The 12,339-nt window shown below is 36.5% G+C and overlaps 1 protein-coding gene across 9 annotated transcripts in view; it reads left to right on the top strand.

Annotated features, from left to right (window-relative positions):
• The window catches only part of USP54 (ubiquitin specific peptidase 54), a 64,486-nt gene that overhangs the window by 7,961 nt on the left and 44,186 nt on the right, over positions 1-12,339 (top strand). For all 9 annotated transcript variants that reach the window (XM_008582185.1, XM_008582183.1, XM_008582190.1 and 6 more), the window contains exon 3: positions 1,081-1,173. In XM_008582185.1, the coding sequence (XP_008580407.1) occupies positions 1,081-1,173 (93 nt within the window). The remainder of the gene's footprint in view (positions 1-1,080; positions 1,174-12,339) is intronic.

The following is a 12,339-nucleotide window of genomic DNA, read 5'->3' as shown; positions in this document are numbered from 1 at the left end:
CGGGCAGTGGGGGGCTGGGCTGTATGTGGGAGCTGAACCCTCGGTGGGAGCGCCACCGCGCTCCCAAGCGGCGCACTGTAGCAGTGCGCCACCGGGCCGGCCCATGATTTTGAAAGTTTTGAGAAATAATGGTTAGGTATTTTGTAGGTTGCCACTCTACTGGAATTTATCTAATGATTTTCTTGTGATTAGACTGGAGTTATGGGTTTGGGGGAGGAAGAAAACAAAAGCAGAGGGCCATTTTCATCACATTACATCAAAGATACATACTATAAATATGATTTATCACTGTTGATATCAGTACTATTTTTTATCCTATTGACTTAAGGAGGACACACCTCTCTCAGAAAGGTCCAAAAATTGAGAATTTGTTCTAACAAAGACAAAATTCCGGGCCGGCCCTGTGGCGCACTCAGGAGAGTGTGGCACTGGGAGCGCAGCGACGTTCCCGCCGCAGGTTCTGATCCTATATAGGTCTGGCCGGTGTGCTCACTGGCTGAGCGCGGTGCGGGCGACACCACACCGAGGGTTGCGATCCTCTTACCGGTCACGAAAAAGACACACACACACACACACACACACAAAAAGACAAAATTCCACACTACAGCGCGGTGCGGGCGACACCACACCGAGGGTTGCGATCCCCTTACCGGTCACGAAAAAGACACACACACACACACACACAAAAAAAAAAGACAAAATTCCACACTATAGTTAAAGCTTATAAGTTTTAAAATATTTTTGCTTTTCTTGTGTGAACTATTAAAATAAACCCTTAGTCTTTTAACCCACAAATTTCCTTTTCAGGATCACATTTGATGTATGTCATACCATATTTTTTCTGTGTGACCTTCTCTTCGTAATCAACTTAATGTCTCTTCCAGAATATGGCCTTTTATCCTTCTTGTTAGGTACCTCACCTTTTTTGACATTTGTTTTAATATACTAGAATGAGCTTTTTTCTTGGGAATAAAAATATCTTCTGCAGTCATTGCCTATGTTTTCTTGAACTCTTGAATTTAAAATTAAATGGTGGAATTTAGTTTATTGAGTTATGAAGTATTTTCCCTTTTTTGCTAGGTTTTATGGCACTTGGACATTTTCCGACGCAGCTTTAGGCAGCTCACAACTCACAAGTGCATGGGAGATTCCTGCATATTTTGTGCTCTCAAGGTAAGTACTTCAACTTTGCTTCTTCTTACTAACATTACATTGCCAAATGATCAATATTGAGGGGATTTGGTTAATCAGGGTGATGTTAAAGAATGTGTTAACTGAATTGTCTGCCTATGGTTTAGTGCAAAAATGGATGTGATTAGTTTTGCTTGCTTCAAAGAATTACTGCTTGGCTTGGGTAGTCTCTTTTTCTGAACCTTTTTGCCCACATAGCTCTATTTTTGATGTGACAGGATATTATTCAAGTGTGCTTCTACTTTGAGTATATTTTTACCTGAAAAGCTAATTCTAAATTTTCATTTTGAAAAAATAAGCAACTAAGTATTTTTCATGGAATTAACTATTGTTAAACATAAGTTTAGCATCAAACTCTTTCTATTGAGAAATGCCAGTATTAAAAATTTCCCATTTTCCCATTCCCCAATTTCTGAGTATTACTGCATTTAATAGATTTTTTTATATAAGTTTCTTTACCCCATGCATTGTCTGGCTCCAACTTTTTCATTTCTGAATAAAATAAAACTGAAGATTCCTTTAGAGACAAAGAAAATGGCCTAAAATGAGAGATTTCTGACTTGGAGATTTTAGGTATGCTGCAAAACAGAAAGAACTGTGATGTGTAAAGGACCAATTCTCTGTTACTTTATCTGTTTTTCCAACATGTAGCTTCCCTGTTTTCTTGGTCCAAACATACAAAGGATTATTTGTGTTTGGTTGGCACCAGGAAATCTAGGAGAATTTTCCAGTTTTATTGGTTATTTGCAAGAACTGACTCAAAATTTTTTTTGACCAGTATTGCTTTGGAATTTTAAGTCCACGATAGGCAGATATCTTTAGGAAGAGATAAGTGAGTCTTCTGAACTTCTTGCCACTTGGGTCACAAAGATCTTTTTTCCTCACCTTTTGTTTGGAACCATTGTAACTTATAGGAAAACAGAATATATATTATTGGTTAATTGGGGAGTTCAAATGTGAATTTTAATAAAATCTAATTTTTTACAAGTTGATTGTAACATTTATTACTATGCCCATTCAGACAGAATTGCCTCCAGAAGTGCAGTTGACTTGATTTTCTGAATGATACATTGATATTAAGTATCTAATTTTAGATAAACAAGAAATATAGTGTCCCCTTGGTCAACAAGTTCAAGAGAAGTCTGATTCACTGCATTAAAACCATGTTAGGGAGATATTTACTAGGGACGTGTGAATTCTAGAAAATCCCTGGTAGAAGAATATCCTGTAAATGGAAACTCGTATTTGTTTCAAGAAGGGATGATAGAATTATGTGACCTCTGACATGTTTTTGACTAGTTAGGACTGTGTTGTATTCTTCATTGACCCTAGTGGGACCCTGGAGAACTGGCTGCCACACTCTTGTTATTTTTCGTTTTCCAGAGGGAAAAATTGTTAAATATAAATCAGTATCATTATATAAACCAGAAAGATGAAGAAAACTAACCCACTAGACTTTATGGGACACCCTCTGAGACACCCAGTGCAGAAGGGAAGTTTTTCAACCTATTGGAGCTGAAGAAATATCTTGGGACCCTTTCAGAGAAGCAGTTGCTTGTGATGAATATCACAATGCGCTTATATATTATATGATCAGAGGCTGTATTTTGGGTCTCTATTACTCTGGGGCTATATTGGAATTCTGGTACTTTCCTGATCACATTACTTTCTGATAAAATTAAGAGATTTATTTTTCTTCACTACCTCTTTTGTTATATTGAGTGTATTAATGATTTGATTTTTTTCCCCTAAAGTGCTTTTTCAATCCCTCAGTGCTATATATAAATGTTAAATAATTAGCCTGTAGTTTGCATATACTTCACATTTTAGATGGCATAGTCTGCATTCTTTTAATTATCATATACTTTGAAAATTATAAATAGACTTGTTATAAAATTATGAACAGTTAATTTGAAAGTATGCATGAGCTGAACTTGGTTCTAGCAGCTGAGAAATTTAAATTGTTAGAATAGCCATAGTTTTCAAGATATTCCTTCATTTTCTGAGAAAGGGAAAGGGATGATGAGTGTATGAAGGAGTAAACCTGGGATGGACCATCAGCACCTGGGCCCTCCTGTAGGATGTCTCTGTTTTCTACTGTAAAAATATATATATATATTTTTTTCGTGACTGGCATCGGATCGCAACCCTCAGTGTTGCACCCGTACCGGACCGGGACCGGCTACGGGATCGTAACCCTCGGTGTTGCCCCCGCACCTCGCTCAGCCAGTGAGCAGCTGGTCTGTACGTGGGATCCGAACCCTCGGCAGGAGCACCACCGCACTTCCCAAGCGGCTCACCGAAGCAGTGCGCCACCGGGCCGGCCCTGTAAAAATATTTTTATGGAATATGAAAATAATACAATTCATTATTGAACTAGATTCTAGTCAGTGTAATAAGATCAGAAAAACAAGGGAAAGATCGAGAGATTAGAAAGGAAGAAATGAAGTTGTCATTATTTGTAGATGATGTGATTGATTATTAAATAAAAATCCCAAATAATCTACTGATAAATTAGAAGAGTCAGTAAGAGATTATAAGAGGTTGTGGCATATAAAATCAAGGTATAACATTCAATTATGTTTTTATAACTTGCAAAAAAACAGAAAATGCAATTTAAAAAAGCTTTTATAATAGCAACAAAGTGTGTGAGGTAGATATGAATATGTCTAACAAAAAAGGTATGAGATATTTATGTAAAACCTCCACAGAGATCAAATATAATGAGTAATCAAAAAGTGAAGCCCCTTCCAATAACTCTTCAGGTTAAAATAGAATATCGCCACCACCATATCCCTTCTTTCTCATTCACATCTCTTTTCTCCCAGGGTTAATCAGTATCCTAATGTTTGTGGCAATCACTTCTTACTTTCATTTGATAGTTTTACTACTTATGTATCTATTCTTAAAAATAATTTAATCTTGGGCCGGCCTGGTGGCACACTGCTACAGTGCGCTGCTTGGGAGTGCAGCGGCGCTCCTGCCAAGGGTTTGGATCCCACATACAGACCGGCCGCTCACTGGCTGAGCGAGGTGCGGGCGCAACACCGAGGGTTGCGATCCCGTTGCCGGTCACGAAAAAAAAGACAAAAAGGAAAAAAAATAATTTAATCTTAAAATCACATGTTTTTGAAACTTCATTGTAAATAGAATCATTCTGTGTAAGTTTTGTGTGTGTGTCTTCTTTAACTCAGCAATATGTTTATAAAATCATCCATGTTGTGTGTAGGTCTAGTTTGTTCATTTTCACTATTATAAGGTATTTCTTTGTATAAATAAATAAGTTTGTTTATCTCTTCTACTGCTGGTAGTCATTTGGATTGTTTCCAGTTTTTTATTTTCATGAACAATACTGCAAAGAACATTGTCATTTTTTTTATTGCAAAAAGAGCAAAGAACATTTTTATACATGGCCACATATGTGTACACATTTCTTTTGTGTACAGGCCCAGGACTGGAATTAGTGGATCTTAGGATTTATATATGTCTTCCACTTTTTTAGATCATGCCAACTGTTTTCTACTGTTTCCATTTGTTTTCCAATGTGGTGGTACTAATGTATACTTTGGTCAGCTGATTTTTTCTGGAAGCTGAGAAAAGTCAGTTCTCAATGACAAACAGTGAAAAGTAGACAGGATACTCCTGAACAATAACAAGGTGAGAAACTTGCCCTATGTATCAGTCAGAGTAGGTTAAGTTATGTTGTGGTAACAAAAAACCCTAAAATCTCAGTGATAAATTTAGCATTTACTTCTCATTCACATTACTTGTCCACTGCAGTTTAGTAGGGAAACTCTACTGATTATGGTCACTTAGGAACTCAGATGCCAAAGCATATGAAATATTACTAGTTTCTAAGCCAGAGGGAAAAAGAGCTCTGGAGGGTTTTGCCCAGACAGTTAAATGCTCAGCAGGTCACTTCTGCAAATAGCACATTGACCATAACTAATCATCTTGTCCCACTAACCCACAAGGGGGCCAAAAAGTGTGATCTTATCCTGATCCTTGGGAGGGGAAGAACCAGAAATATCTGGCAAGCAGTACTAATGACTATTGTACTTTACCAGATATCCAGACTTATTAAAAAACTATAATAATTACGGCAATGTGGTGTTGACAGTATGACAAGCCAATGGAGCAAAATCAAGAGTTCAGAAACAGACACTGGAAGCTTCCTACTTGCCCTGTGAATCAAAAGAGAAAGTAGACTTTTCAATAAATGGTGCTTAACTAGTTGGTTATCCATATAGAAAAAGAAAAGGAAGTTAGATCCTTTCTTTATATTATACAAAAAATAAGAATTTGAGATGAATTAAGGACTAAAATGTGAAAGACAAAATTTTTAAAGTTTCAAAAGAAACTATGAGAATATCATGCTCTTGGGGTGAGGGAAGAACTTATTAAATAAGACATGATGAAAAGTACAAAGTTAAAAAAATGGTACATTATGGGCCGGCCCGTGGCTCACTCGGGAGAGTGCGGTGCTGATAACACCAAGGCCACGGGTTCGGATCCCATATAGGGATGGCCGGTTCGCTCACTGGCTGAGCGTGGTGCTGACAACACCAAGCCAAGGGTTAAGATCCCCTTACCGGTCATCTTTTAAAAAAAAAAAAAAAATGGTACATTATAATACAGAACATTCAGAAATTTCTATTCACCAAAATACTCCATAAAGAAAGTAAAGAGACAAGGCTACAAACTGGGAGAAAATATCTGCAATATTCATAACCAATAAAGAATTAGTATCCAGTATAGAACTCCAAAGAAGAACTCCTATAAAGAATAAGTAAAAGATAAATGATTCAAGAGAAAAATGGACAAAGATGTAAATAAGCATTTCTCAGAATAAATAGGAAATCCAGATGACCCCTAAGCATATGTAAGATGTTTACTCTCATTAGAAATCAAAGAAATGTAAATTAAACCATGCTCTTCATGTTGGTAGAAATTTTAAAATCTGATAAAATTGTTGGTAGAAATTTTAAAATCTGATAAAATTGTTACCAAAGGTAGAATAATGAGAACTTACATACTCATCGATTGCTGGTTGGAATAAAAATTGATCACTACTTTGGAAAACAGTTATTCATTACTTAGAAAAATTGAACTTACACATACTCTACCACCTGTCAGTTCCACTCCTAGATATACATTGTAGAAAACTTCTGATATATAATATACCAGAAGATATATTGAAGAATGTTCAAAGTAGTATTTTTTGTGATTACAAAAAAATGGAAACAAGTCATTTCAACTACGGTAGAATGGATTTAAAAATTATGGTTTATTCCCATAGTAAAATACTATATAATTGTGAAAATGAATGACCTGCAGCTGCATATATCAACTTGGATTAATCTAAAGAACATCACATTGAATGAAAAAAGAAAGTCACAGAAGACTACATAAACTATGATTCCATTTATATACAAATAAAAAACAGACAAAACTAAACAACATATTGTTCAGGGATACATGCATGTGATAAAACCGTAGAGAAAAAGGAAATGATTTTGACAAGATTCAGGATAGTAGTCATATCTGGAAGGTGAAGGGAGGATATAATCAATTAGGGAGCCTCAAACTCACTGTTAATTTTTCCATTTCGTAAATTGGGTGGTGGGCACATGGACATCTATTTATTATTCTTTGGCATTATATGTATGTGTGTGTGTGTGTGTGTGTGTGTGTGTGTGTGTGTGTGTGTGTGTGTAGAGAGAGAGAGAGAGAGATGCATTATATTTGTGGGGTTTTTTTGTATGATGATTTTTATTATAAAATATAGAAAGTACTGCAGTCATTCTAGAAAGCACAATTGCCTGAATGCCAGCAGAGAGATTGCCATTTCTCTTTATGCTTGTTCTTGGGTCTGTGATATCTGTAGTAAATTTTTTTGCCCACCGTTTTTGTAAAAAGAGTACTTTTTTTCAGATCCCTAAATCCCTCTCTATCTGTATTATCTTCCTACTTCATTTGTTTTAACCTAAGAATACTTTGGAGTGCTATTTTGAAGCTACTATCTTCTTATAACCTTGAAGTAGCTCCCAGTTGTCTCATAAATCACTTAAAATGCATGATTATAGACATTTAAAAACCTACTTTCATGCTTTCTTTTCCTCTCCTTTCCTTCCCCAGGCATTCTCCATTTCAGCTATGATAGCAGATGGTGCACTTGCTGTGCCTACCTCCTTAGACATTTCAGATGCCATTCACTTTGCCTGGAGTGTTCTCTTTTGCCAAACAACATCCACCTTTCAGAAGCCTGCTTTAGAAATTACCTTCTTCATGAAGTTTTAAAAATATTATCTCTGTCTAAATCTAAGATTGTTTGAATTAACAGTGTTTAGCATGGCTGAATGAGTTTTTGGGAAAGTAGCTCAGCTCTTTCCTCTTGGTATTCCTCACAATACCTAGCACAATGCCTGGACTGTAATATAAACACTCTACTTTTCTGTGTTGATATACTCTTTTAGTAGTTCTTGGATTTTAGTTATTGAATTTTTGGTACTTTCCTTTTTCTTTCTGGTTATTTATTTGTTTATTTATTTTTATGATCTCTCTCATCCTATTTAATTGGAAAAAGATTTCTATATTTTTATATTGTGACTTTTGGTCTCGCTTTTTAAAGTAAGCTACTAATCTAGGCCTTTCTGCCTCATCTGGTAAAGGAGGAGTGAGATGCATGTGGGGGGATGGGGGTGGTGTTGACTGTGGGAAAGGTCTGCTGAATAGTTGAAGGCCTGTTATTCTCTCAGCAAATCAGTTATCTGGTATCCTGTGGTTAAGTTACAGGTTACTTTGTGGTGTTTCCAGAGTGGGTATAATTCTATATATTTAAATCCCATTTTTTCAGTTTCCTATTTAAAAATAGAGGCATGTTTGGTGAGGTTAATAAGAATTCCTTTTTGTTGGCTCTTCATGACTTCTTTCCATTCTTTAATGCTAAGTTTGATAAGTAAATTCTTATTTCATAGATTTTTTTCTGAAACAGTAAACTCCAAAATTCCTCAATTTGACATACTCTGTATGAACTTGCCAATTCTGTAAAGCCAGATTTCTTTATGTTGGAGCATAATTGTTCACTCTAAAACCCACTGTGAAGGACAAAAAGAAACACTAACATATTCCTAGATGAATCAGAGGCTAGCCAACTTTCCTATAGCCTGGTGTTTAGATGAGAGATTTGTCCTTCTACATCTGGCTGAAATATACGTATCCCTGTTCCTTTTTCAGGTATGTATGAGTATTTTATTTTGTACCAACTCCTAAAATGCATTTACTGTTGGCCTTATGTGAACACCTTTTGGTTCATGTCTTTAATATATTTTTTTTTCTTCTGCTCTGTGAACATCTGTCAGTATTCCTGTGCTTTTTGATCTTTACCAGATACCATAGTATATGCATATTCTGTGCTTTTAATTGCTTTTTGGTGATTTGTACACAGTATTTATGGTAATCTATTTCTTTTCTTTTTTTTTTTTTAAAGATGACTGGTAAGGGGATCTTAACCCTTGACTTGGTGTTGTCAGCACAACGCTCACCCAGTGAGCCAACCGGCCATCCCTATATGGGATCTGAACCCGTGGCCTTGGTGTTATCAGCACCACACTCTCCCGAGTGAGCCACGGGCCGGCCCGGTAATCTATTTCTTTTGGTCCTGCAAAATGTGCCAATTTTTTTTTCTTTCTGTTTTACTTGATATTAAGTCTGTAAAGTAATTTCAGTCTCAAAATCTTGTATGCAAGTTACTAATGATGACTTTCATTGAAAAGAATTTGTGTCAGTGTGTCATTCTGCTTACTATGAGCCACAATGCCTGTCAATTCTGACTTAGCAAATAGAAGTATGTGTGCTAATTACCCTGTCCCCTCAAAAACCCCAAATTTATTCCCATCTAGTATCACTAAAGATTTTGCTTGACTTAAATTGTCATGCCTATAGCCCAGAGTTCTTATTTATTATTCATATCGAATCTTCTGTTACACCCCTAGCCCCCAGGGTATAACTTTACTTTGGTGTTGGCTTATTTATTTATCTGTGTTTGGAGAGGAAATCCGTCCTCTGTGCTTAGTATGCCACAAAGATTTTGTTCTCCTTCCAGGGATTGTACTAGAGGCTTTGCAGTGCCAGGATGTAGGACAGAGTGTTTTTTGTTATAGGCAAAGAAGAATGTTGCATTGATTAAATTCAACAAATCTTCTCAATTAGTGATTTTTCTTTTAAGAATACCAGTATAAGGTATAAAAAGCCTGGGAATGGTGCTGGTAGGGGGTGGGTAGGTGGGTGGGAATGAAGTAGGTTTTTATATATAAGGTGTCCTGGAATGTTTGTATCTGGAGAACAGTCATATTGTTCCGATAGGGCAGGAAGGTATGTGTTCTGCTGATAGTCCCCTTGTTAATTGGGGAAACTTGAGAGTTCAGGAACCAAATCCCTTAATATTTTTTGAGTCGTCCCATGTTGCTGTTTCTCTATTGGGTACTAAAGCACAAGCACAGGGAGTATAGTTTAAGAAATTACTCATTGTTCATTATTAATCCAGTCCTTTCTTTTGTAGATTCTTAAGAATGAAGATTCCTCATTGTCCTTTAGTCATGGCCATTATCAGAGAGGAATAAACCCATCATCCTGGACTGACTAGTTAAACCAGGAAATTAGATTTCTAGTATGTTCCCTGGAAACTTTAGCTAGTAATAAACAGCCCTCATATAAGGAACTATGTCCTTATGTCTAATCCAAATATCACCTACTTGAGTTTAACTTCCTTACTTTGATTACCTATGGATATGAGCATATTCATGTGGCCCTTTGATAATAAAGTCCTGTTAGGCTGTACCTAGTTTAAATTTAACCATTGATATAACTTGGATAGTATGAAACTGCATTCTTTATCCTTTTTAAAATCTGGAGTTCAGAGTTGTACATGATATTCAAATAGAAGAGTACGGCTGTAAGGAAACAAATAGTATATCATCATGATTCTTTCCTTTCTAGAATTTATGGCAGAGTCTAAAACTTATACAATCTCAGAATCTTTGTGTGTATCCAGAAGAATCCCCCCATTTAATTTCCCCTGTGGGGTAAGTGATTATCGCATTAATTCTAAAAATTTGATTAGAATACTGATGGTAATCTAAAAGGGTCCTGTTTTTATGTTTTTGTTTTGTTTTGTTTTTTTGTGGCTGGCCAGTATGGGGATCCAAACTGAAGGGTCCCTTATTTTTGATGTTGGCAAAATTAGTAAATTGATTATTATATTGTTTAAAATTTCAACATTAGTTTATGATTTCCCACTAAAAGCAATACCATTCTCTGGTAAATTTGGCCCATCTCTGTCTCTCAGTCCATTGTCTTGAAGTCTTGGTGTTTCTGTCCATCTGTGTCTGTCTGTATGTATATGTGGATGTCTGTCTGTTTTGCATAGGTAGCAAGAATGTGTGTGTTAGGTAGCTTATGATGGTCTCTAACCTCACCATTGCAAATCCAAAATACTGGGTTATGAACTGAATGCAAATAAAGCCCTAATCTTATGTGGAGATATGATATTGATAACTGAATTTAATTAAAGGGACTGATACAGGAGATGGGGGTGCTTTTCAAATGAGGAAGTCCAGAGAATCCCAAGGAAGAAACTATCCAGCTGTTCTCTTCATTCCCCAAAGTTGGATCTAAAGTTTCTGTTAAACCAACTGGATATTTGATGATATTAAGGAATTATTATTACCTCTTTTGGAGTGTGTTAATGATATTATGGTTTTATTTTATTTATTTTTTACTCTTTCGGCAGCTGGCCAGAAAGGGGATCTGAACCTGTGACCTTGGTGTTACCAGTGCCACACTGTCCCAACTGAGCTAACTGGCTAGCCTCTGGTTTATGTTTTAAACAAAAAGAGTTCTTATTTTTTAGAAATATATTCTGAAATATGTACAGATGAAAAATGTCTTGCATTTGCTTCAAAATGTCTTGCATTTGCTTCAAAATGATCTGGGAGTGGGGTAAGTGGGTGGATGGCATACATGAAATGAGATTTGCCATGGGTTGGTAATTGTTGAGGTTGGATGATGGGTAAATGGGAGTTTATTGTGCTATTCTGTCTACTTTTGTATGTTTGAAATTTTGTACAATAAAATGTTAAAAATACTTTGTTATTGTTTTGGGAACAAAAAGGGCAAACATTTACATACTTTTTCCCCTCTTGAGATGGAACTTTCAACATTCTTTTGAATACACAGAACCAGTGGAAGTTCTCTTTTCTAGTAGTCAGTGATCCTCAGGACTAGCTCCCTTATCTTACTTCCAGAGGGCTGTGTTTACAGACAGGCTAGATTGGTTACATTTAGAAATGTTCTATGTAGAGAAAGGAGTAATTTTGAGAGCCAAAATGATGAACGATTAGGGAATCTCAGATCAAGAAGAGAAACCCTAAGAATTGAGTTAGTGGCGGGGTGTAAAGTATGTCTTGCCTTTGCAGAAGGTATTGCTGGACCCCTCAGGGATGAGTTGGATTGCTGACTGAGGCGCTTTCCAAAGATGCTGGGCCCAGAAAGCACCAAAATTAGTGACAGCCTTTCTCATTGATTCCCACCTTCTCTATGCATGACTTCTTTTAGATGTAAGGCTAGGGAATCCTGGGAGAGAAATTAACAGCTGCTCCCTGCCTAAAGACAAGAGTCTGTGTTTTAGGGAAAAGAAACTTAAGCAACAGCTGCATTTGTAGATTCAAAAGCACAAAGACTTTCTGTCTTTATGGCACTTCTATCTTATTTACGAGGTTTTTACTAATCCAAATAATTATGTGCTCATGTGGTTAGAATTGTTTGCTACTTGATCCAAGAGAGATGGGTGGGGAAGCACCTGCTTTTAGTCATTCAATCTTGTTGCTTTTGTATTGTATCCAAGAAAATAGTTAACAGACAAAAAGTAATTTGCCTTTTCCTGAGAATGAAAAGGAAGACCTCTTTGGTTTCACCCTGAAAATAAGAGCAGAGAGAAACCTCAAAGGTGGGTTTTCTCTGCTTATTGAAATAGAACCATTAGAGACCCCACAGGGAATAGTGATTCCTGGGATTTGTTTTTTCCTGCCCTTTCTCCCTTTCTGCCATAGAACTCAGCGATTGGAAGAATACCAGTTTTTATTTCTTATT

Source organism: Galeopterus variegatus, unplaced genomic scaffold (assembly GCF_000696425.1).
Source record: "Galeopterus variegatus unplaced genomic scaffold, G_variegatus-3.0.2 Scaffold2529, whole genome shotgun sequence".
Taxonomy (NCBI): domain Eukaryota; kingdom Metazoa; phylum Chordata; class Mammalia; order Dermoptera; family Cynocephalidae; genus Galeopterus; species Galeopterus variegatus.
Note: the sequence above shows the minus strand (reverse complement) of the source record. Positions and strands in the feature narration are given on the sequence as shown.